This window comes from Rhipicephalus microplus, chromosome 7, assembly GCF_043290135.1.
Source record: "Rhipicephalus microplus isolate Deutch F79 chromosome 7, USDA_Rmic, whole genome shotgun sequence".
In the NCBI taxonomy this organism is placed as follows: Eukaryota; Metazoa; Arthropoda; class Arachnida; order Ixodida; family Ixodidae; genus Rhipicephalus; species Rhipicephalus microplus.
Genome location: NC_134706.1, coordinates 37,337,539 through 37,361,888, shown reverse-complemented (window position 1 = coordinate 37,361,888; position 24,350 = coordinate 37,337,539). Strand labels below are relative to the sequence as shown.

The 24,350-nt window shown below is 48.4% G+C and overlaps 1 protein-coding gene across 2 annotated transcripts in view; it reads left to right on the top strand.

The window, feature by feature from the left end:
- LOC119179448 (uncharacterized) overlaps positions 1–24,350 on the top strand; it is an 89,917-nt gene that overhangs the window by 443 nt on the left and 65,124 nt on the right. Inside the window, exon 1 of one of the 2 annotated variants that reach the window (XM_037430517.2) lies at positions 19,756–20,824. The exons of the other annotated variant lie outside the window; for it this stretch is intronic. Within the exon in view, the coding sequence (XP_037286414.2) occupies positions 20,710–20,824 (115 nt within the window). The 5' untranslated portion in view covers positions 19,756–20,709. Of the gene's footprint in view, positions 1–19,755; positions 20,825–24,350 lie in introns of those variants that run through there. 2 annotated transcript variants of the gene reach the window in all.

Here is a 24,350-nt window from a genome sequence, read left to right as displayed (position 1 = left end):
CGTGCTGTGGTTGCCGATGAGTCGGACGTTGTGGAGACGTTTCGGATTTCTCGCGAAAGAGCGAAAAAAAAAAAAAGAGAGGCGGGTTTGCATTGAGACGTCGCTTTGGTTAGTCTCCACGTGGGTTATTCCATTTCTATCGCTGTTGTTTGTATGTGCGTGGGCGTTTGTGTTTTCTTTTGACACGCGTGTGACGATGAATGTTGAACATTTAAGCGCATGAGTCAGTCACGCACCTATCTGCATTTAGTGCTCTGTAAAGTCAGCGCAGATGAACGCCAAGAAACTTGATAAATGAGCCGTGCTAGGGAACGTTTATTTAGTCATAAAAACAAAACTTGGCGAACGCTGATGACAGATTCCGTCACCCACTATAGCGAGGTCAGATAACTCACTGTTTAACCATTTTGATAACTTTTATTTGTACAATGCTGGGGAGAATCCGCAGGCCAGTTCGCGCTGCATGTTTAGTAAGACAACTAGTAACTTACGAGTGATTAGAGTGCTTAACGCTTGAACCAAAATGCATTATCGTTGTAGAAAGTGGAGTGGTTCTCGAATAATTTTTTTAACGTTAAAACCCGATGCGGATGCGACCACGGGACTAGAACCCCAAAAAACCTTTCGATTTGCAGCTGAAGGCCGTATCCGCTGAGCCACAGTGACGGTTTCTTTAGCAACAATCCACGTCAGTATACGATTCTTGCTCCAAATAGATGATCCTTAAAGGACACTCATCTAAGTTCGCCTAATTTTCAGAGTTACAGCTTTTCATCTTATTTTTTTCCTATAATGCAATCTCTTCCGACGTTCCGCAATATTCTTTTCCGTAAATAGAAGAGCAATGCATAACCGCGTTCAACGCAATTGAAGGACGTAGCTCGCGTTTGATGCGAGGATAAATTGTTGTTTTACCCCTCGTAACCTTCAGACGGCCATTTTGTAGTTAATTATAATCATTATTTATTTGCACCGTTCTTTAACAATCATATCAAGGGTCTCACGTCCCAAAACGACGATATGAAAAAGGGGCACGCCGCAGTTGAGGGCTCCGGAAATTCGGCAAGCAGGATCGAACCCGATACCTTCTGGTCAGCGACCGAGCGTCGCCACTACTACACTTGATTTCTTGCTATACTTGGCTGATAAACTAGTTCAATAAGCTAGTTGAAAGGCCCCCTAGTCTTGCTGGTCGGCTGCTGAATAGGTCATGCACCGTAGCTAGGGCTGGACGCGAAGTTAGTTTACAGGTCGCTATCAAATGAAGGAGTTCCCATATTGGAGACTGAATCGATACTTCTTGTACAAGCGTGTGAAATATATATGAAAAAAAAAAATAAAGAGCTTAACAGACGCTGAAACAAACAGGCGAATATATTTGCGATACTTTATTGCGACAGCGATTGTATAGACACTTTCGGCTGATTTTTCGTCGTCGCCGTCATGGCCTGGATATGTATAAGTATGTATATATCTATGAAAGGCACAGAGAAAAATAAATCAGAAAAAGAAATTTCAAGGCACCCACCGGGGATTCGAACCGGCGACCCCATGCTCTTCGGCGCGCTGCATTAACCAAATGACCACGCCGTTCATACTGTTCATCACACTAACGGCGAGCTATGTATATACACCATTTGCCACTGGCGCACTGTCAATGGACTTATAAGAAACATTCTTGAACAAAACACGTACTTTGTTTGGACAAGTCATATAAATGTTTTCGATATGCATTGACGTGCCCAATGGCTCGATCAATGGAGGGGTGGGTTAACTGAAACGCATACAGTTGGGTGAAAAGGGACATTCGTAAATGTGGCTCCACTTTCATTCCGAAGCAACAGAAAAAAATCGCTCGCATCAAGTCCAGCGCTCGTGAATTCGATTCTCGTTGAAATGCGCGCCGACACTATCGCTTTTGAAGGACAAACTCAACTCGCTGCACCACTAAAACATCGCATGGCTTCGTCGTCGCGAGAACGTACATTTCACCCCGAAGATTGCGGACTGACGTCATGAACTTCTCGTTGCACAACGTCCGTGCGATGTTGCCTACGGGTTGTGACGATGATAGTCACTGGAGATTTCAACATTGATGTATACTTCGACGTGAAAGCCACTGCCTTGTCACGTTTCTCGATGCCGAATTCGGACTTCGCCTCCTGTTGGACGTCACGCAGTCAAGTATTCACAGCCTCTGTTTGGACAGTGGTTACTGCATTACTCTCGATTCGAGCAGAATCGACCATGTTCGCTACTATTCGTAGGGTTCCCAAATCTCCTAGCCTTACTACGTAGAACAGCCTAATATGTTGCTATCGCATTCATTGCATTGGCCTTGTGCCGAAACTTTTTGTTTTTACGTAACGGCACAGGATAGGACTAAGATATATAGCTGAAAAAAAGGAGCATGTCGCACAACTTCCCTACTGTCCAGAGACGAAGACACATTTAAGCCACAGAAAGCATTCGCTGACATCATCAACGATGCCGCCATTTAGTTGCACCGCATTACAGCAGCGTCCACATCCCTCGACAGCCCACAAGGCAGTGAAGTCCCTGCTGCGTTTCTCGAGAAAGACGGGTTTGTGTGAACGCCTCTGACTTGCTGCGAACTTCTACACGCTGCAGTGAAATTACTGTCAGTCTCTCCTTTTTTCCCCTCTTACTTATGCCCTTCCCTAATCCCCCAGTGTAGGGTAGCCAATGGGATGTCTTTCTGGTTAACCTCCCTGCTTTCTCCACTTTGTTGCTTCCTTCCTTTCTTGCGGCTCAGTGAAAGACTGCGGCTTTTTTAACCGTTTCTAGAAACGAGAGTTGATGGCCGCCAGTCGTGCGCTGAACAAAAATGGCGTGAGCCACGTGAGGAGTCCGCAAATAACCCCTTACACCCCTGAACCGTAGAGTTTCTTACCGTGACACGGACGGAAAACTGGCGCTGCATGCGAGCTGTTGTACGCAGGGAAAGGCAGGATATGCGAGATTCGGACTTGGTTCGGATTCTTATCGATCACGAAGAGCCCGGACAGATCGAGGACGCCGCCTGGCTGCAATGTCGAAATGGTCGATTACGTAGCAAACTATTTTCTATTTATCTGTGAACAGTCAATCAAGAAACAATAATGAAAAAAAAACCGGAAGAGCTTAAGCCCCCGGGTGATAGATACAAAGTCTATTCAACTTCGAAAACGTCTGCGTCAATGTGCAATTTGACGAAGCGTAAAAAAAAAGATACGAACAGCCGCTAAACCCACTGTTGGTCGTCTGTTTGTTACCTTCGCCGTTTGGTTATGCCGCCAAGGAGAGTGGTCCTTCATTCTATAGAATGAAGCGCGCGTGAATGAGGTGCAGCTACTAAAGCTTTGTTTTTAGAGAAGCATTATTTGCGCTGTCTTATCCGTATTCTTAGCGGAAACCTTCTTTTTAACGCCAGCCAACACAATCCTCGCAGACATTAGCATCGCGCCACAGGAAATTCGCATAGACGGTGGCGCCACTGTTTCCCGTAAATATCGTTGCGAGAAACCCTATGCCCCGGATGATGGACGTCCGTGCTAAGCCTAATGTCGTGGTGGGGTCTATTGTTTCGAGCCGCGACAGAAGATGATCCTCATCGGCGGCTCGCGTTGGCGTAAAGGTTCCCGCGTTTCTCTTATCGTCCGGTCATTGCTGCAATGCGCCTCTGCCAGCTACACGTTTTGCTGACGGCGTCGTTCGTTCCTAAGACGGGAAGGCCAGCACGTGTGGCGGATGAGTTGCGAAAGCTGGCGGTAGGAAACCTAACTAAAATGAAAAACCACGTCGGATGCAGTATACAATTTCCGACCATGTTTATCATTTTTTGTTTTACTTTATAATATATTGCGCCAGACGTCTTAGTTGCAGCTTCATAACGTGCTGGTCCAACAACATGGCCGCCTTGATGGCGTCAAGCCAAAACATCGCGTTTAACCTGCTTCAGAATGATAACTTAAAATAATGCGTTGCTGGGTCAGTTGCAATGGTTCGTTGTCTTGAAGCACCCTTGAGAGCGAAAATTTTGTCCGCGGCTTTGTTACAGCGACCTGTAGCTTTGCGTATGGTTATGCCGAAATTGAATCGTAAATGATCTCACGCATCTTTAAATTTATGCTAGCGTCGTTGATTCCGAACGATTTTGAGCCAGTTCGAAACGCCCGCCTAAATACCATATGGCACCAGCGCCCCACAGCGGGGCAGTGCTTGAGACTACGTGCGCTCAAGCTTCGGTGGCGTTGGACGCGCTGTTTTCAAGCGACTGAGAGAAATGGGGGAGGTGCGTTGGGCTAGGAAGGTTTTCAGCTGTTTGTGCACGAATAATGTCGATACAAAATGGAGGAAGTGAACCAGAAAATTGACGGTTAAATACTTGGAAAAGAGCAGGTGGCCAAACAAAAAAGAACTATCGGTTAAGAAGAAGGTGAAGGAAACGGAGACCGACATGTGGAGAATATGCATGATTATGAAGTCGGCCCTAGAGATCTATCGAACTTTTAAGCAGGAAATCGCCTAGGAAAGGACCTATGATACCACTCGGGGTAGTTCTCTACTGTTTGAAGCCAGGACGGGAGTACTGCGAACCAAGACTTATCGGGCCAAATACGAAGGAGTAGACACGGTATGCAGTGCGTGCGGAGAGGAACAAGAAACTGCGGAACACTTGATAATGTTCTGTAAAGGGCTTCACCCTATAGTTCAGGATGATGGCGCAGAGTTTTTCAAAGCACTCGAGTTTAGGGACTGGGAGGGCAAAATAGACTTTAAGCGGGTAGAAATTACAATAACGAGGTTATCTGATTGGTGGCTGAAATCAAGGCATGAGTGAAAATTAAACCATTCACTGCAAAGTACCAGTCTTCAACTTCACTATATTTAAAGAAAAAAAAAAGATTAATCTAGTTGTTGGTTCACTAAGTATTACGGCCAGGTGGCGTTAGCCGCCTCCCAATCTAAAGAGTAGAGCCATATCAATCTATCCATACATACATCCATCAAGTAGGGGGGACCCGCGGGTGGTGAAGAAGAAACGACGTGGATGCTTTGAGCGTTTCCGCCTCAAAAAAAAAAAAAAAAGAAAACATTGCCGGCTTAAGCAGCCAGCCTGACAACCTTGCGAGGGGCGTGGCGAACAATAGTCTTCGTCAGGTTCCAGTCGGAGTATGGTGCGCGTCCCGCAAACGTTTTCTGGCACCAACAATGCTTGCTTGACCTTTGCGACGTTCCGAGGCGACCCCGTATCTCTGTGAAACCACAGAAAACGTCGACTGCACCCGAATACTCGGATGAGCACGCACCCTCAATTCAAAACCAAATTAAAATATCTTATGGGCAACGCTCGCCACTAATAATCGCCCAGATGTGCCCTCGCATGAGGGACCTCTAGAACAACACGAACATCTCGAGTTTCCAAACTTGGTGTCAGGGGTGCCTTAAAACTTGGAAGCGGCAAAATCGACGAGAACATGGAGGAAAACAGAAAGATAGATGAGGACGCAAACTACTAACTATGCTTTATTCGGAAGTGTCCCTAAATAAATGTAAAGCCTAGTGGCGCACGCAGATGGAATGCACATCACTGGGCAGAAGTAAAGATAATGTGGCGAGAGAACTAATGGAGACTCATCACATTTTCACATTTATACGACAGCCCCGCCGCGGTGGTCTAGTGGCTAAGGTACTCGGCTGCCCACCCGCACGTCGCGGGTTCGAATCCCGGCGGCGGCGGCGGCTGCATTTCCGATGGAGGCGGAAATGGTGTAGGCCCGTGTGCTCAGATTTGGGTGCACGTTAAAGAACCCCAGGTGGTCGAAATTTCCGGAGCCCTCCACTACGGCGTCTCTCATAATCAAATGATGGTTTTGGGACGTTAAACCCCACATATCAATCAATCAACATTTATACGACAGACGGTGATTGTATTAGTGACACTTCTGTTCTGATGCACAGTAAAAAAAAACTGCTTTTAGAAATTTGGCTCTGATATGTTGTTCTGCCACTCCTGATTAATATTGTATGTGATGTGCATCGTGGCTGCGTGCGCCACTCGGTTATATATATATATATATATATATATATATATATATATATATATATATATATATATATATATATATATATATATATATATATATATATATATATATATATATATATATATATATCGTGAGACAACGTCCGGTACGAATGAGCAACCGTTGTATTTCCGACACAGACATGCAAGCTGCAGCAACCGAACACGCGGCGAGAGCCTACGATGATGACGATCACAACGATTTGTATGTGCAGGTGAAGACGATGAACAACACAGTCACTGCGCTCACACTATTTCTCCCCTACACTAAAGCGGTCAGCAAGACGCCCCTTTAGTAAGGGTACGAGCGCCGGATACAAAATAAGACTTCGGGCGAGACGCATGGACGATCTCGGTCCCGCGACGACGGTGATCAGAAGCCGAAGCAAAACCGGAGCGACAGGGTAATTCACGGCCGATGTTCGTTCAAGCACGGTGTAAGGACCAGGGTATCTGTGAACGAATTTTTTCAGAGAGGCCGGGTGTGCGAACGTGTGTCCAGAGAAGCACTTCGTCGCCTGGGTAGAATGACACAACTCGACGTGTCGCATCAGAACGAACTTTTCCCTGGGCCCCTATATAGGGACACTTGTGAAAAAATCTTAGTTGCGAGTTAGCGCCCTTTCCTATCCTTCTGTGTTCCTTCTTGTCCTCGCCGATTTCGCGCTTCCAAGTTTTGAAAATATAACGACGATTCGGCAAGATATTTATTGGCCTCGGTGCAATTAGAGTATCGCAGTAGTGCTAATATACAACACAACACAAATTTCCATCGCTCAAGTACTATACTTATAGCAGTATGGGGGGGGGGGGATGTTTATATAAAGAAAGGAAAAGAAAAGTGAGCCCCGTAACTGTCTGAAATCAGGGTGCGACACCTCAACAGTAGCTCACAAGGAATGGTGTGATGAGGAATTAAAAGGATAGGATTAAAGGTATACAGAGAGAGAGAGAGATGCGCTGAGACAACAAGCGAGGACATATGAGGGGATAGGAGAGATAGGAAAGATGGAAACACGGTCACAGGAGTCCGAGGACGTGGCACCACTTGCGAGAGCTCTTGTCGGCGTCAGGAGATGGCGTAGAGCAAGTCCAGTAAGTCAGAGCTACGCGGTCGTCGGAGATCAGCGTCAGGAGATGGCGTATAGGGGGAGCCCAGTCGGCCAGAGCTACGATGACGTCGGAGATCGCGAGGGCACAACCGGTCGGCACGAAATCCAGCGAGCGAGTCTCTATAGCAGTATTCCATTCATAGGTTACATCAAACCCTGTGTTTTCTGACATCGGTATTTTTTTATGCTAGAGATTTCGCTAGCGATTTCTTTCTTCTTTATTTTAGCTGGGTTTTATTTCATCTACACTTTCTTTTCGAAGTTTACCTTAAATCTGCTTCCTGCATCACACATTACTTTAATTCTATACTTACGGCTGCGGCTTAGACACAACGCGAGCAACTGCACAAAGCGGAAACGAGTGCTGCAGCACTTCCGTCACGGACATGACTGCAGAGCCTCGCGATCTGGGGTGATCGTATGCATGACGTGAACGGTTTAGTAGGGACTGTACGGCCCTTACGTTACGCTACGTTAAGACGTTACGAGTTTACGTTACGCCGTGGTCCTTTCGTGTTGCATGTACGGCGATAAAAAAAAATTTAGCAGCGCGAGTTAGTGCGAATACAGTAACATGATGGGATGACTGTTTATTGGCTCAGGTTAAAAATGCGACCAACCAATCACGACAGTACGGTATTCCCACACCTACCGTGGCACTAATAAAGGATCTTGTTATCGCCATGTGATGCAACGCTCTCGATTTGCACTTGCATGTCGTTCGCGTGCCCTTGCAATATGTTGGATAATCAGTCACCGTGTGCGTTTCTCATTTAGTCGCTTACGTTATTTTGTTTTCTTGCGTAAGCGCCGAGCCACGCACAAGAAAGTTGAAAAGGTTGCGACATATCCACGAAACGCCTATAGCTAGTCAACGAAGTTTCTTTGCTTTCTTTTTTTTTTGCTTTACTAGGAAGTGTTTACCCAAATATTGCCGCATGTCCCCTTTCCTGGGAGTCCCGCGAAGCTTGTGCCAAAAGTTTTAAAGAAAGAAAGAAGAAAACATATGAGAATGCCACGCATCTAGACCGAACCAAGGTTACGCTGCTTCCCGTCGCTCGGACCAAGTCGGCGCGTATGTGTTTCACCTGGAAGTGTATAACCCCCGTATTCACAAACGCTCCTCGACTCGACTTTCACTTGTCAGAGCCGAGCACTGCGCCACCGCTCGGCTGAAAATGACGCTGCGCTACTCAAGAATCGCAGCAGACTTTTGCTGATATGCAGTGACCTGCCGTGCCTATAGGTGGCGCTCTTATCGGCTTTCTCAAGTGAAGGCGAAGCGTCGCGTGAAGGGAGGTTCTAGAATACGGGGGTAAGTTACTTAGATGCGAAGGAGCTTACGGGGGATTTCAATCCGGTGTGCGGCGTGGCCTCCCTTACTGCGCATACACTAGCACTGGCCCAGGCACTGCCAGAACGCGCTAGCGCGTTCCTGCCTGTGTGAGGGGCTGGGTAAGACGCTGTGCCCCCCCCCCCCCCCGCGCTCCTTACACTCGTTCATCAATCACGTGATAGCGCGCAGACGCGCGATGAACCAGCGCGTTCTATCCTAGTGCAGAGCGTGCTGGAACACGCTAGCGCGTTCTGGCCTGCGAAAGTGGATGCGTAAGAGGCATGGTCTCTCCCCCTTACTCTCTCTCAGCAATCACGTGATGGCGTCGGGGAACGAGATTCTGCAGACGCGCGATTAACCCACGTGGCGTGCTCCAAAAAGAGTTAGAGACGTGTAACAGCAACATAAACTACAATGAATTCGTGGTATGCACCCACTTGCCAGGACGCGTTAGCATCGGACAAGACGCCCGTACTAAAAGGAACATGAAGCCGATCCATGCGTTGCTTTGCTCGCCGCTCATGGTTCCCTTTAGGGGGAAAAGGTGTAATTGTTACGGTGCGTCGACGTCTCGAACGATATACTTCGACCAACAGTGCGATTAACTACATCCGCGCGAGTAGTACTAATTAAGGGAATTTTGGGGGTCTATTGTCTCTTGAACAGTGCCTTGACCTCCTCCCTTGTACGTTGTATGTGTAATAACAGTGTCGCAACTCCTATAGTGTAATTGGAGATGTAAACCACCTCTAAAGAAGACGTTAGTTTTATGTGTGGTTCAGTTCTGCTTTTCTAATTATTGTAGTCTTGTTGTTTATCTTCGTAATTTTTGAAAATTGAGTAAAGTGTTATCGTTCATTTTGTTCACGCTTCATATTTCACTTAGAACTTCGTCACAACGTCAATTGTCTGCTGCATAATATGCATAATCTTATTCACAATGTGTTAGGAGGTCTCCTCGACAGTTTTTACTCTGGGACCTCCTCATGTACTCCACTTATCTGTTCATTTGTTGTTGTTGTTGTTGTTGTTGTTGTTTTCCTGTGCACATGGCTCGTACCCAAAGAAGGGGATTGGCCGATTATAAGGTGAATTTGATCTGTTCATTTATATGTATGCTTACCCTTCAGTAAACTTCAACTTCATTATACGCTCAACAACAAAGGTCTACGGGACGTTTGTTCCACATTTGAACGTATATACTTGTAATCTAGGCGCCATCTGCATATAGTTTGCAACGCCCACTACAGGCCTGGACATAACCTTTGGCGGTCATGTTCCATGAACCTCTAACGTAACGCGTCTCGCAAAATTTTGCTGATGGGTGTACATAATATTAATATGTGGGGCTTTACGTTACAAAAGCCCGATACGAAAGACGCCGCAGTGGAGGGCTATCGAAAATTTTCACCGTCCGGTGTTCTTTAACGCGCACCGAGATCGCATAGTACACGGACTTCTATAGCATGTGGCCACCACCATCGAAATGCCACCGCCGCGGCCGGCAGGATTCGAACCTGCGACCTTCGAGTAAGCAGCCGAGCACCATAGCCACCGATCCGCTGGTGCGGACGCCATTTCAGCACCCAACGCACAACCAAGTACAATATGAAGTCTGAAAAAAAAAAATTGACGGCAGATCCACGAGTTGAATGATGATGAGATTGGGCGAAGCTCCTGGAAGTAATACCGTAAAATTTTCTTCCGTTGATTCGCCCGATAAAAAAAAAACACCTGGCGTGTTTCGTTAAGCAGCTGGCGTCTTCTTTTTGTTTTGCTTTAGAAACATCTGGCGTCTTTCGTTGGTTTATTTCATCAATCAACGGCGTTTTGAACAAAAATTTTTTTATTGTTTAATCACGCACAAGAGAAATCCCACCTGGCCCTACCTTGGAGGTAAACAATGGCTGCTACTGGGAATGAGAGACAGAAGTCGGCTTTTAACACTTCCACTTCTACTAACATTTCCTACTGGAACATGCCAATGGCTGCTAATGGGGAATGAGAGACAGGAGCATTCGGCTTTTAGTTAACGCGCACGCCGCGAACTTTTTATTGTTCAACAAAGCACAGGTGTGATCTCCCACTGGCACCACCTTGCAGGTCAAAATGTAACACTTGTTACACACTACGACTAAGAGGGACGAACGGGGGCCGCTTTAAGGATCTTCGCCCCTAAAACGACGATGCCAAGCGCTTGCGCTCGTGGGTAGTCACCCTGCCCCCTTGACATATCGTTTTGCGTTGGATGTCTTACCAGTACATTTCATCCAGGAATGTCCAGGCTGAAATGCGCTTGTAACGCCGTAAACGGACTTCTTTTTTTTTTTTCAGACTACGTGCGTTGGTCTCCTCACTGGTTTCCGTGAAAAAAAAAAAAAGTCTATACATTCCATCGCGTCCACACGCCATCTTCGGTTGCGTACACGGTAACGCTATGTGTCGTCGCCAGGGGGCGACGACGATATATATACGTATACGTGTCAGCCGGCGCCCATGGTGGGTACAGGCTTTTATGTCACGGCGCCGCTAGGAGACATAAAACTGCACGCTATTATAGATGTATCGACTCCACGGTTGGGGGGGGGGGGTTGAAAGGGGGGAGTAAGTGGTTGTGTCATGGCGGTCACGTTTTTTTCCTCGGAATTCCGAAGCGTCCGCGAAAAAAACAAAGAAAAGCTAGGCTCGCACATCACAGCTCCAAAAGTGGGACATGAAGGGAGTCTATAGAAGTTTCGTGCGGGGTTTTTTTCTTTTGTTTTCGTTTGTGTTTTTGTTACTATTCGACCGTTTTCCGCGATCCGTATGTGCGTGGGCATAAAAATAAAAGACCCTGTCCCCAACACCACAAACAAATACGTCAAACCCGAGCCCCGCCGTGGTGGTCTAGTGGCTAAGGTACTCGGCTGCTGACCCGCAGGTCGCGGGTTCGATTCCCGGCTGCGGCGGCTGCATTTCCGATGGAGGCGGAAATGTTGTAGGCCCGTGTACTCAGATTTGGGTGCACGTTAAAGAACCCCAGGTGGTCAAAATTTCCGGAGCCCTCCACAACGGCGTCTCTCATAATCAAATGGTGGTTTTGGGACGTTAAACCCCACAAATCAATCAAATACGTCAAACCTTGCTACCCCCCTCCCTACAGGCTTTTCATGGGGAATAGAAGACTGCCCCCCTCCCCCTTTTTTGACACACATACATACGGACTTACACACATAGCTTTTACAGACTAAGGAACACAGTAGTGTAGCTATTGGCTTCTTAGTAGATCACTATAATTAATTCGCGGGAGTTCCCCGCCAGGTATATGGACGTGATTTGGTGACGTTGATTCCCCCTGCTAAATCGTACCGGTACAATCACCCGTATCCCCCCCGCTGAGGCGATGAGGTCATGAGAGGGGCAGCATAGATGGTTGCGATAGCGGGTGATATACAACAAAATGCGCGAAGCAGGGTCGGGGCGCCCCTATAGTTCCTTTCATTTCCTTCTTTTCTGCGTTTTTAATCGCGAATGGTCGTCCATTCGGCACAACTTTTCCTCGGATTCGGTCCCGCCAAGTTCGACGTTGAGGGTGACATCGTAAGCGGAATGACGGTGACACCTATAGTTCGCATATTTCCGCCTTTTCATATGTAAGCGCTGGCGTCGAGTGACTTGGGCAACACAGTCCTTGTATTTACGACAAACATTTCCCGATTTCGCAGTTTGGGAGGTACCAGAGAAAGTCGCACTGTTCTCCTACGGTGACGTCATGATATGGTGTTATACGTGGCCGCGTCATGTGTCGTATAAGTGCAACTGGACCCTCCAACACTGTACACCGGCAAGTTGTACGGTGACCTATACCGCGATGGCGACGTTGCTGGTTTTCCCCTGTGTACTACATCGGCGGGTGTGGAATTAGTCATGGCGGTGACCGAGATCCGGGCCTGCGCTCAGCTTGCACATCGTCGCACGGAATCTCGGAGGCGCTGGCGATACTGCATATAAGTACGGAAGGCCGATGTTGTATGATGCGTGTGCAAAGGGTAGTAACGCATATTCGATGAACGGTAAAGGAAGAGCCAAACGCGAATTGCGTTTCTTTAGAACAAATGTTCCTCAATTTATAGTACGATGTACTTTATCATTACTATGTTACTCTATGCTTTACTCTGGGAGAACAATAAGCTGTCCCAGTTTCAGAACTGCACGTATGTTTAGAAAACAACTGTGTGCAACAATTTAGGGTACTTATTACTCTATGGGATAGAAGAAGAGTAAAGCCCTGCCAGGTAAAGCGCTAATGAGAACGACTATTATTTCGCTATTTACAAACACAGGTCCTGGAAGCCTTATAACGTGTATCCCGCTCATTTTGAACAGCTTTCGCTCTGCTTCTAGTGAAGTATTTAAAATGAATTTTTCTTCTAAGCCATACGCACACCACTACCGGAGTTATTAGGTAACTTCAAACACCTTCCTCTTACTTGAAAGTGGGAAAAAGTCTACTCTTATTCTAGCGCAACCTAAGAAGGTGTTGGAAAGGGATAATGACCAGCTGCTGTTATTGCAATGTTGAAACCGACCGAAAAGGCGAACAGCTACTAGCTCGCCACGCTGCACACTTGGTTAGTTTCCCAAAAGACGTGATCGTCGTATCGAGTCAACACAGCCAGCCAGTTCGAAGTTAGTTGAAGCACCCGAACAAATGCGCTTCCATTAAAAAGAACCGTTTGAGGAAAGAAGTGGGGGGGAGTTAATTTTTATATAACTGGCAAGCTGTCAGCCCGTAAGGACAAGGGGTTCCTGTCAACGAAACGCCGAACCTCGTGCGAATGCGCTAAAGTGCGACTCGTAACATCTCCACCCATTCCCAATCCCACCCCTTCCTCTTGGGAGTCTGCACTGCTCAGCTTACGCCGGCAGGAACAGCAGCAGCTGGTCCAGCGGGCTCGTAGGGTCGCGCAAGGCAATAGAGCCCTGGACTGAGGGCCCCACCCAAAGAAGGCTCAGTGTGCATTTGTTATTAATAAATGTTTATTCTCTTTCTCTACACACGTGAGGAAGGATAGGGACTGAACCGATCTCTCTCTCTCTCTCGTCTCTGAACTCGGAGTGGTTTAGGAGGCCCGTAATAGTGAACACCGTACGATCAAGGCTCTGCAATCGCGCGCGATGAGGTCCGAGACAGCAGCCGCTTCGCATTTCGCGGTGCGCATCCACTTTCCTCGTTGTACGAAACGTGGGCGGCGATAAACCACTCTATTCCGACACCCCAATCCGTTATCGTGTAAGCCCCCCCCGGGGCCTCACGGTCAGAGACGATTAGAGGCGCATAGCGCAACTGTACATGGGTCATTGTACCGTAGCGCGCAGCTATATATGTACGTGGTCTGCTACTCAGTTCTTGTGGGACATCGAAGCAGACGGGAAACAAAATAGGGGGCAGCTGTCGTAGTGTTGCCGCCGTGAAACAGACTCCTTTATTTGCGCTTTCAAGTACGGAGTTTCGACTCGGCTGAAGCGAAAGACGTTGTCTAAGCACGCGTGATAGCTCAATCAACCCGATCTTCAATAGAGACAGAGAGAACACCGTTTATTGCTTGAGGAATAGCCAATGTGTTTGCCCTTGGTAGCTGTCGCCGCGTTAGTCCAAACTGAATCGACCACTGACCACTGAATCGCAGCCTGGTTCGGTGCCTGCTTCCATCGGTCTTTTGGTCTTTCAACAGTGAGCACGGCCTCCGCGATTTCTCCCCGTTCCATTTCCGCCATAATCGGCCAGACTACGTCTCCTGAAGTGCTTCTCCTGTGTTGCTGGTACAACGAGCCTATAGCCGAAGCACCGTTGTTCTCCAAGAATATTCTCCTCAGCTGACCCGACTCCCTGCCTCGCCCTCTTGTCTACTCTCGGAATATAGTCTGCTAATATTATCGACCATAGGTCATCTTGTCTTCTTACCAGACCCGTAGCCAGAAAGGTTTTTTTTCGGGGGAGCCTGTTGAAGACTTTGAAAACCGTATTTTTTATTGATGTCCTCTGTACACATCTTCATCCAGGGGGGGGGGGGGTGACTCAGGCTTGTTTTTGTAATACTGGAAGTCCAGTGAAAAAAAATTAACAGAGGCCTAAACCCCTGTGGTAAAAATGTATGGGCTTTACCCAGGCTTACTTCTTAGTTGCTGACTGAGTAAGGTACCATTGGCGCACGTTCTTTTGTTGACACACATTCCGGTTCCCGCTACCCCTTATTCTCTTCCTTTTCCTTCGGCGGGGAAGTGTAGGGACGTTAGGCAGGATCGCACCTCCTGTAGGACATTGTGAATGAAATAGAACGACACCGACCAAGGTAAAACGTGCAATAAAAAAAAAGAAAACTTGTTTTAGAAAATTGAGGCCGGACGGTTCGGGTTCTACCCGGACCCTTCTTTGTGGGGGCCAGCAAAGAGTGCTGCTGGGATAAGCATTCTTTTCTTCAAGGCCATCTGTGGGCTTGGGGCAGGCGCTCGGTTGACGTTTGCAGGTGTCGCCTGCATGTGCTTGCGAGTATTCCACAATAAGTCGCTCTTTGTTGTTGGCCTGGAAGTCAACGACGTGGGAGTTGTGAGTGTCGAAGTTTTTAGGCTGGCCGCAGGTGGATTCACATCCTTGGAACATGGATGGCAGGTGAACTTGGCTCCAGTCCACCCCCTTCACCGTGATGACCACCGTGTCGTTTGTACGTTTGTAGGCGAGTTACGGGTGACGAGTTGAAAGGTCTTGCAACTGTACACGCATTCTGTCAATTGAGCATTTGCAAAAACCTTTCAAGGCGGCTTTCCCGCAAAGTTGTTTTCCAACCAAAACCTTTCCTGCGCAGACTGCATTTTTTCCCTCACGGTGCTTTTACCAGCGCTCCTATTCCAGTGAAGGCAGGCGAGTACAACAAAATGACCTTTTGTCTCGCCTCGCAGGAAGCCTCAGGTCGCACAGTGAGTGTGGCACCTGTCGTTCTTAAGGAAGGGGTGGAGAGAAAGCGAAAACACAACGAGTGAGAAGAACAGTCTGTGAACGGGAGCTTTTGGTCGGAAGAGAAGCTTGCAGAAAAGCCGCCTTGCAGATTCTTGTAAATGGTCGATTGTAGGAGAGTCACCCGAATGGCAAAAGCACAGAAAGGAGAGGGGTCGTCAATCACCATAAGTCGATCGCTGTCTTTGACAGTGTGTTGTTAGCGAAACGAGTTTGGAACGACTGAATACTCTGTGAAGATAGTTATAGCGCGAGAACAAAACGACGAGAGAGAGACAAGAAGGATACGAGCGCCACATAGCGCTCGTGTCCTTCTTGTCTCTGTGTCGTCGTTCTGTTCTCGCGCTATAACTATCGTCATACCATACCAACTAGCCCAAGCTGCCACACTCTGCGAAGTCAGCGTACGCAGCATTCACAAGCATAGTGGTGCCCAAGTTCGTCGCAGGACCTCCGATCCCTATGAAGTCAATATATGGGTCAGACTTTGCGCCCCCTTTCTAAGGTGAGTAGGAGTGAACCAGGAGTCGCTGTTCTTGATCCCCTCTCCCCTCTTGCCTGCATACTCGTTCTCCGCAAAAACGCACGTGTCGCAAGCGTATTCTCCGTAAGGGGTCACTGGCCTCATTGAAACAAAAAGTAAATAAAAATATGTATAGTACAGAGGAATGAAAGGATCCCCCCCTCTTGGTCTTCTTCACCAACAACCAAACGATGACGATCATTGTCGACTTCCTCGCGAACGACAAAAGGCCTTTCCTCAGCGACGATGAGGAAACCGGCCGGACAAGCTTCGCGAAGCCGGGCCAGGTTACTTACGAAGACAGAAAAGTAAATATAAAAAAAAGGGGGGGGGATAAAGAAGAAGGTTGGAATAGTCGGACCGTCGCCCGCGCACAACACACCCCTCCCGCCACCCCGTAACCGACTGAACCACGCCGTTTGTTGGCACTACTGGCACACAAAAACACCCTTACGCCCCCCCCCCGTATTTTACCCCCCCCCCTCACTCCGCCTCCTTTTTTTTTCTTTCACATTTCCGCAGTCAGGTGAGTTGCAAACAAAGACGAATAAATAAATGAATTAATAAAACGGGAAGAGGGGAATCCGAGATGGCAAAGGCCAGGTCTTTCCGAACTGAACCAGAGTGTGGCGTCGCGCGTCGCCGCGAACAAGTTTTTGAGTCGGTTCTCCGATGGGGTTCTCTGATAAAGTAAAATGTTTATCCCGAGTTAACATAACACCACGGTAACAAAATCACAGTGGACCGGGCGATTTCCGCTATTCGGTGTCGGTGCATACTGAGGATGTCACCCACATAGGTGGCGTACCGTATGTGCAAAAATTTTTTTGTTATATTTTCTGTTGCGTTAATTCGGACTAACTATTTTAGGAGCATGAACTCACCCGACTTTTTGGAACATCTTTGCAGATTTAACTCAGTCTCCGATTAACCTTCTTCCCGAGTCCTATTAAAAGTCTTGTGAAAGGTAGGAGGGTGAAACGGACATACATGTGAGGCCAGATAGATACACCGTGATCCCGATCGCGTCACCGTTTATCAATCATTGCCTGAGCACGACCAATGTTATATAAATGCGTACAATATCTCTGCTTTCAGTGCCATAACTACGAGCTGAGCCGATTGTGAGGCAAATTTTAGCGAAAGACTCCGAAAATTTCTACCATCGGGCCTCGTGCATATAGTTCGCATCGAAAATGCCTCGACCATCCAATCAGCAGCAGAGCACTGTACCTCCTACACCACCACGGCGGGTTGTTATTTTTCCTAGAACAGAAGCCACAGAGGATAGCTATACCATATACACTGACTGAAGATTAGACTTCGCGTGTGTAGCTCCTTTAGCAGCCACGAAGAGCAGCTCTAATTTTCCAAGTTTTATAGACAAAAAGACAAATAACAATGGACCTTTTCTTCCAGTGTAAGTTAGAAGCGTGGCAGCCTGGGCTAGTTGGTATGACATGACGATAGTTGTAGCGCGAGAACAGAACGACGACACAGAGACGTGTCCTTCTTCGTGTCCTTGTCACGGTGTCGTCGTTCTGTTCTCGCGCTCTAACTATCGTCGTTTTCTTCCAGGTTCGAACAGCGCCTCTCAGTAAAATCTCGGGAACAGGTATCTTTCGTGATAGTTTGCATGAAATAAATTATAATGCATATAATTTGCAACTGTCGGGGGGCACCACCTTGATTTCAGGAGTCCCCTTAAAATTTCCATTTATCCCTTTCTATACCATGGCGAAAAAAAAACTCGGGATGAGGGGGGGGGGCGTGCCCGGTGTGCCACCCCTGGCGTGACGTTACCGCCGCTGCACATGCGCAAACTAGTACCCTGACATAGGCCCATCAACTAATTTTCGCTATGAGAACGACTTCACGAAGATCTCATAAACGCGACCTCTCATTGCTGCCCTCCTCCCTCACGCTTGTGGCTTGTTCACTCAACGCTGCACCCCATGGACATGAGAGGGCGTGCAGGTTCGTGTATCGGCTCGCCCTCTCCCTTCGCAGAAAGAGGGCGCGGCGCCGAGTATGCACGTACGGCGCTTTAGCAAACCTCAAGGTCAATCTCTCTTTCTCCCACGCGCACTAACGCCATGTTAGACCGCTTTATCTGGGCCTACATTGCCTTTCTGTGCTAGCGGTTCGGTTGCCACGCGACCACGTGAATTTGCATTTAGTCCACAAAGAGGCTACTGCGAGCCGTCGCGTGCGCGCTAATTTGCATATAAAACGCATTATCTCGTCCCGTTTCTATAGCGCTAACGGTGCGTGTAACGGTTTCTAAACGTCGTGACGTCTTCGCTCGATGCCGCGATGAGTGCGTGGCTGCATGCAAATCAAACGAAGGGCGCGAACGATGAATTCTGAACGCCACTTAAGGACACCGCACGTGTTAAAGGGGCACTAAAGGTAACTATTAAGTCGACGTTGATTGTCGAAATAGCGGTCCCCAAAACTCGTCGTATTACTTTAGTGCCAGGGAGACCTTATTTTGAAATAAAATCACGTTTTAGTGGCCCGCATCGTGTTAGCGCACTTCGAATTACCCGCCTCAAGAAGCGGACCAACTCGCGTCACTGTTGCCGTGCACATCTTTGCCCGGCTTTACCGCACGGTCCCCAACACCAGTAGACAGAACGAAAGCAGCGGGAGCCACAGCAAACAACAACGCCCATAGATCAATTTCCTGCCATTGGCTCTGAGATGGCAGACGTGTTTTGGTTTAACTGCGCCCCGCTCGATGGCACTACCTGTCTAGTGTAACCGTGCGGAAATTGAATTTTTGAACCACTCGCGCTGTTCCCTTTAGTAACGTCCGGCGGTTCTTTTTTGCAAAAATCAAGCAGAAATGAACAAGCAGCATTTTATTGCGTCTCTTAATGCACGGAAGGTTCTTTATTTAGAGCAGCTCGATTGATTACTAGTGGTTAAATGCAGGCGGCTCGTCTGACGTCATCGGTGTCATTTTGAGAATGTCCTACTGCGGCGCACGTATTCTTGCGCATTTACCCTAATTTCTCGGTAAGTAGGTCACTTCTGTTGATAATCTCGTCGTTTTAGATGTTGTGATGACCTTTCACCCTGACGTGGATTCTTATGTAACTTTAGTGTCCATTTGAGGACCGTAAAACATGAATGGTACCAATACCACGTACGGCCTACCTTTTCATCGTAGCCGGGTTAGTCCCCTGCTACCGCATTCTTCGGCTGTCGGTTGCACACTCAAAAAAAAAAAAAAAGAAAAGCACCTCCCTATTCTAGTGGTGCAAGTGTTGTCACCGCACTCCATACACAAGAGTTATAACGTATCTGCGGGACGCGGGAATAGCGTAGGGAAACATACTTAATAGCCCGCACGTAATGCCGCGCTTGTGATAACGATTCCGCACCCGCACACGACAGCTCTTTGAACTCTGTGAAGAGCGCGAAAGGATTTCACTGCTTGTATACGACAAACACTACACGCTATCTGGTCATTGCAACGTTCGGAACCAACGAATGGTCGTGTCCCGAGTCAGAGCTTGTTTTTATACGGGTACTCCAGCGAGACTTCTATACATAGAAACTACGAGCGTAACCGTGTAGACACCACGTAACCGTGTAGTACCTTAGCCACTAGACCACCGCGGCGGCGTGGCTCAGTGTTTAAAGAAGTGGTGAGACCTGATAAATACGGGCAAGCAAACTACGAATCGGTGCCCCCGGTGTCACTCTCGTGTCCAATTTGCATCGTAAAATCGCGACGAAGAACCGGTGCAGTCATGGGGGACGATGCAAGTAGTGTCGCGAAAGCAAAGCTGCCGTATTCGACAACTATGCATCCTATCTGTGACGTCGAAACGACCGCAGCGCTGGCCTCTCTAGTAGAGACCCTAGCGGCCAGTACGCGAAGCGCTGATACGCTGCGACGCGTGTGTGTGGTCAGGCCTTAACGTGATATATCGGGCCGCGGCACAACTTTCGGTGCGTTCGGACCTGTTGAAAAAGCGTTGCCTTCGAAATCCACGCACGTTTTCCTACTCAGAGACGTCCGTCGCCGAGGGGCGTGGGTTCGGGCGTCATCTGTTGGCTGCCTCGCAAGGCGCAAGCCCTTTCGCTGCAACTCCTATAGAGTTGACAAAACGACGTTAATAGAGAACACGATAGTGCACACACAATATCTTACGTCGTACAATAACGCCCCGCCCGCTATTTCTCGCTTAGACGTGTCTTATTCAGTGTACAAGAGATCTGCGGCCCACCGTCATCTACACACAGACGACACGTGCTCACACACGCAAGGCTAGCCACTCCGTGCTTTTGCATACATCCGCTGCAAACACCCGCACCCTCGCGGCGTCTTCTGAGAAGGCTGCAGCGCAATATCGCCGCTTCCTCGGCTCAAAGAGATGGATCGCTCTGAGCACACATCTGGGCTGACCGTCGTTGTCGTGCAGGGATAGAGCAGCGCTGACAGCGTGGACCCGTAGATTGCTTGTCTCGCGATTTCGTTCGGAGAGGCAACAACGCCTTAGACGTGCGCTTATGTGTGCGTAGATTAGATGGAGGGATGAATGATAATAGACACTGCCCGCTTCACGTTTTCCCTATGCCCCACGTCTCCGCGTTGGTCAGTATACACAGCCGGGAACATCGGCTCTTCAGCCAGTACGCACCATGTCTGGCCCGAGAACAGCGAGGACCGCTTGCGCAGTGACTCATCGCGAAGTGCACTGCGGAATACACAAGGTCTTGCAAAGGGTTGACTCATCCAAGCCCACCCCTTCAAATGGTACGTAATGAATTATTTTTAACTCGAAATCCTATGCTTAGGCAGGATTTTAACCGCAACGTTGGCTACATGGTTGAGCGTTCGTTTCCGATGCGGTATAGATGTCAGGTTCGATTCGCTACACCGACCGGAACCCCATCGGTTTTTTTGTAAGGGGGTTAAAGAGTACGTCGACTTGGCGATCAGTTGTACGCGGTTACTCATCCCGAATGGTGGCCCCGTAAAGTTTTGTAAAATACCCCCCGGGCGCAGCTCAGCCCACCACAGTTTTGGCGAAAGATTCCAGCATCTGCCGCTGCTGGGGGGAGGCAGAGAATACGGCCGCCGGGTACTTACCGGTGAAGTAGGCACACGTGTTCTGCCAGCCTGGTGCTCCGTAGAACGAAGTACATAGTCGCTCGCGAAGGCAACCACCCTGCGAGAAATTTAGGACATAGGACCGAGACCTAAAAAAAAGGTTAAAAGGTTTCCTTTCTGTATTAAGTACGTAGTGTTGTAACTAAATCAGCTTCGTCTGGTGAAATCTAACTTGGCCAATGCGAGATCTGCTGTCCCTATGAACGGTTTGTTGAAGTTATGTTACACCGACTCCGAATAGGGCGCAGCCATCTGGCATTGCTTTTCACTTGCAAACGAGGAGCAACCAAGTAGTGAAAAAAATGTCAAGGACCTACAACAGTTATACACATCATAGCCACGTGTCCTCATATCGCTACGCAGAGATAAAAAATACACAAAGTTGCAATTGATGAAGTCGAAAAGTCAGTGGTGCACGCAACTAAGCCGCTTAGAGATCTTCGTACCGTTGTTACACGGGCACTTTCGGTCGAGGTCAGGCGCGGTCCGGATTTAACTCGATCGGGACCGGTAACTGCTACACGGTGTTAGCCAATCGTCTTGTCGACCGATCGCTTCTGAGCGACTAAAAACATCACGGAGTGGCTTGGAAGGGAAGAACGACAGTGCAGCTGCAGTGTCGCCTCTTCGGCGCCGTGCAGATCTTCTCTGGCCTTATCTCGTGCAGGTGATCACAACGTGGTGTCAACGAGCCTCCCATTCTCCAAAGGGGGTCGTTGGAAGTGTCAGCTTTGAACCTCAAACTTCTTAAGTGCACGTGTGTGTGTGTGGTCGTCATTATAACCCTGCCAGACATCCGGGATCGGTTAAATCCTTGCCAGTGCGTAGACAGAAGGGACAAGATGATGCACCATACCTCGTTGTGTAGGGCCCACGGGTTGCCTGTTCACTGAGATCTGAGTTACGTAGATACTTTTGTATGAGCAATCTTCTTCTTTAATTAAGCTGTCCTGATGACTTGCTCGGAGCACGACACCAGCTCGCTTTCGCGCAGGCCTCGCAACCGGAGTTCCAGTGACGGTAACTTTTTAATCGCGACCATCGCAGGTTGGATTAAACAGAATCGCGACCTGATTCCCGGATCACGATTCGGACGACGTCTTACTTCAAGCTCGATCCGTATTGAAAGGGCTAGAAGACAAGCACCCGCTTGTAGCACGAAGCCTTTCTTTCCCGTTCATTAACCTTCTGCCACCTTGCGGGTTTCAGCAGAACTCATTTGTGGTCCCTATTACGTCGGTGTCTGACGGTGCGTCACCGATCACTGAAGCCCCTGGTGGTCTAAATTTCCGGATCGCTCCACTACGGCGTTTCTCATACTAACACCGTGGTTCTGTCGAACACTTAATAATATTGTATTGTGTTGCCGACTCCGCCTGATCGGCTGATACTTCCCCTTTTCGGAACGTTGGCTCAATCGGAATTCCTTGTTTCCGAATATATCTCTCACAGCGCTTGTGGTTCCCGCGTTTTCCTGTTAAACACCGTGCGCCGCTACCACCGAACCGCCCCAACAAACGCTTCCTCTTAAAATCGGCGTAGAGCCGCACCATCCATTTCGGCAGCCGCTTATACGCTTCCTGGACGGAAGCGGTGGTTTTATTTTTGAAGGGTGTTCCTACTCGAATGCATACGCAGCGGCGGCTATCTGGTAGCCGCGGCCGCACCCAGCGCGTGTTCTCTGCCCACAGTAGCGCGCAGAAGAAAGATAATCGCCTTTGGCGGCTTGAAGGCGCCGACACTACCCGAGTTGTTCGGCGAAGTGAAGCCGCGGGAAATAGTAAGGGGGAGGGGGGGAGGGGGAGCGCTGCTGGCGACGAGCCGATTTCCGCTTCCATCTGTGGGAAAAGCAGGTGTCAGTGTCAATGCCAGCCTTCCTCCACTTTGAGCGCCACTTCTTTTGACGGTCGCGACCTTTCCGTGACCGGAAGAGGGTTCGGCGCGTCGACGGCACCCACGTGCATTTCGTTTCGTCTGCTCGAAACTGCGTGGAGCGCGAAGCAGACGACAAATAATCAGAAACAGACGGATCCGCATTGTGTCGTCTGCTGTGTGCGTGCATATTTCTATGCGATACCGTGTACAGTGGTGTTGCGAAAATAAGTGCGCATGGAGAGAAGGGGGAGGGCGAGGCTCTTTATTTTAAAAGGGGCGCTAGTTCTGCACCCTACACGTGCTCAGTCAGACTTTGCACGTGCATTTTTTAATGCACAGGCAGATGTTGAGGCTACTGCAATAGAACCTTTACATGACACTTCAAGAACTTTAATTCTACGATGATGATGATTATAGCGCGAGAACAGAACGACAACACAGAGACAAGAAGGACACGAAAGACACGAAGGTCCTTCTTGTCTCTGTGTTGTCGTTTTGTTCTCGCGCTATAACTATCGTCATGTCATTCCAACTAGCCCGAGCTGCCACACTTCTGAGTTTAATTCTACCCGTTGCCCCGTAAAACGGGAGGACCAATGGCATTGTGCCGTGAGGGTTAAGGTTGTAACACAGGGAACGGCGCTTAACACTTTAATGCCGGTTCGTCAACCGGCTTGGCAGTTCGTCGATGCAGGCGACGTTCGTTCGAAAGACCAGACAGAACTCCGTTACAGGTGCGACCTTGCAAGTGCGCACGCAACGGTGTCGCAGGCGCGCATTCCCGTTACACCGAGGCGTTCACATCCTGGAACCATACACAGCGTCAATTGAAATAAAAAAAAGTAAACGCGCAAAAAGCAAAGCAAAAAGATTGCCTGAAAGGCGCTGACGGTCTAGGACTACGTTTCCGACGTTGGCGTCACGGTACGTGAGAAAAAAACACATACTGTCCCGTACAAAATGAAAACGAAAATATATGAACTCAAAAACAAAAATATGGTGCATTGGGGCTCGGGAAAAGTGACAAGGCCTTATCGCACGCTGTGACGTCAGAAAAGAGGGAGAGACGTAGTAGTGGCCATTGTCAAGGACTCCAGAGCCACGCATGTGCTGAGTGCATTTATTTTGTTTGCGTAAGTGTTTTTGCTTTCGTTTTTTCTGAAAAGCTTTTGTTTCCTGCTTCCCTACCCCCGAACAATGTTACGCCAGACACTGTTTTGTTGTCTTGTTTGATATATTTACAGACTCATATACGTTTTATTTTTAGAGGAAAAGCTTTTATTTCTAGTATTTT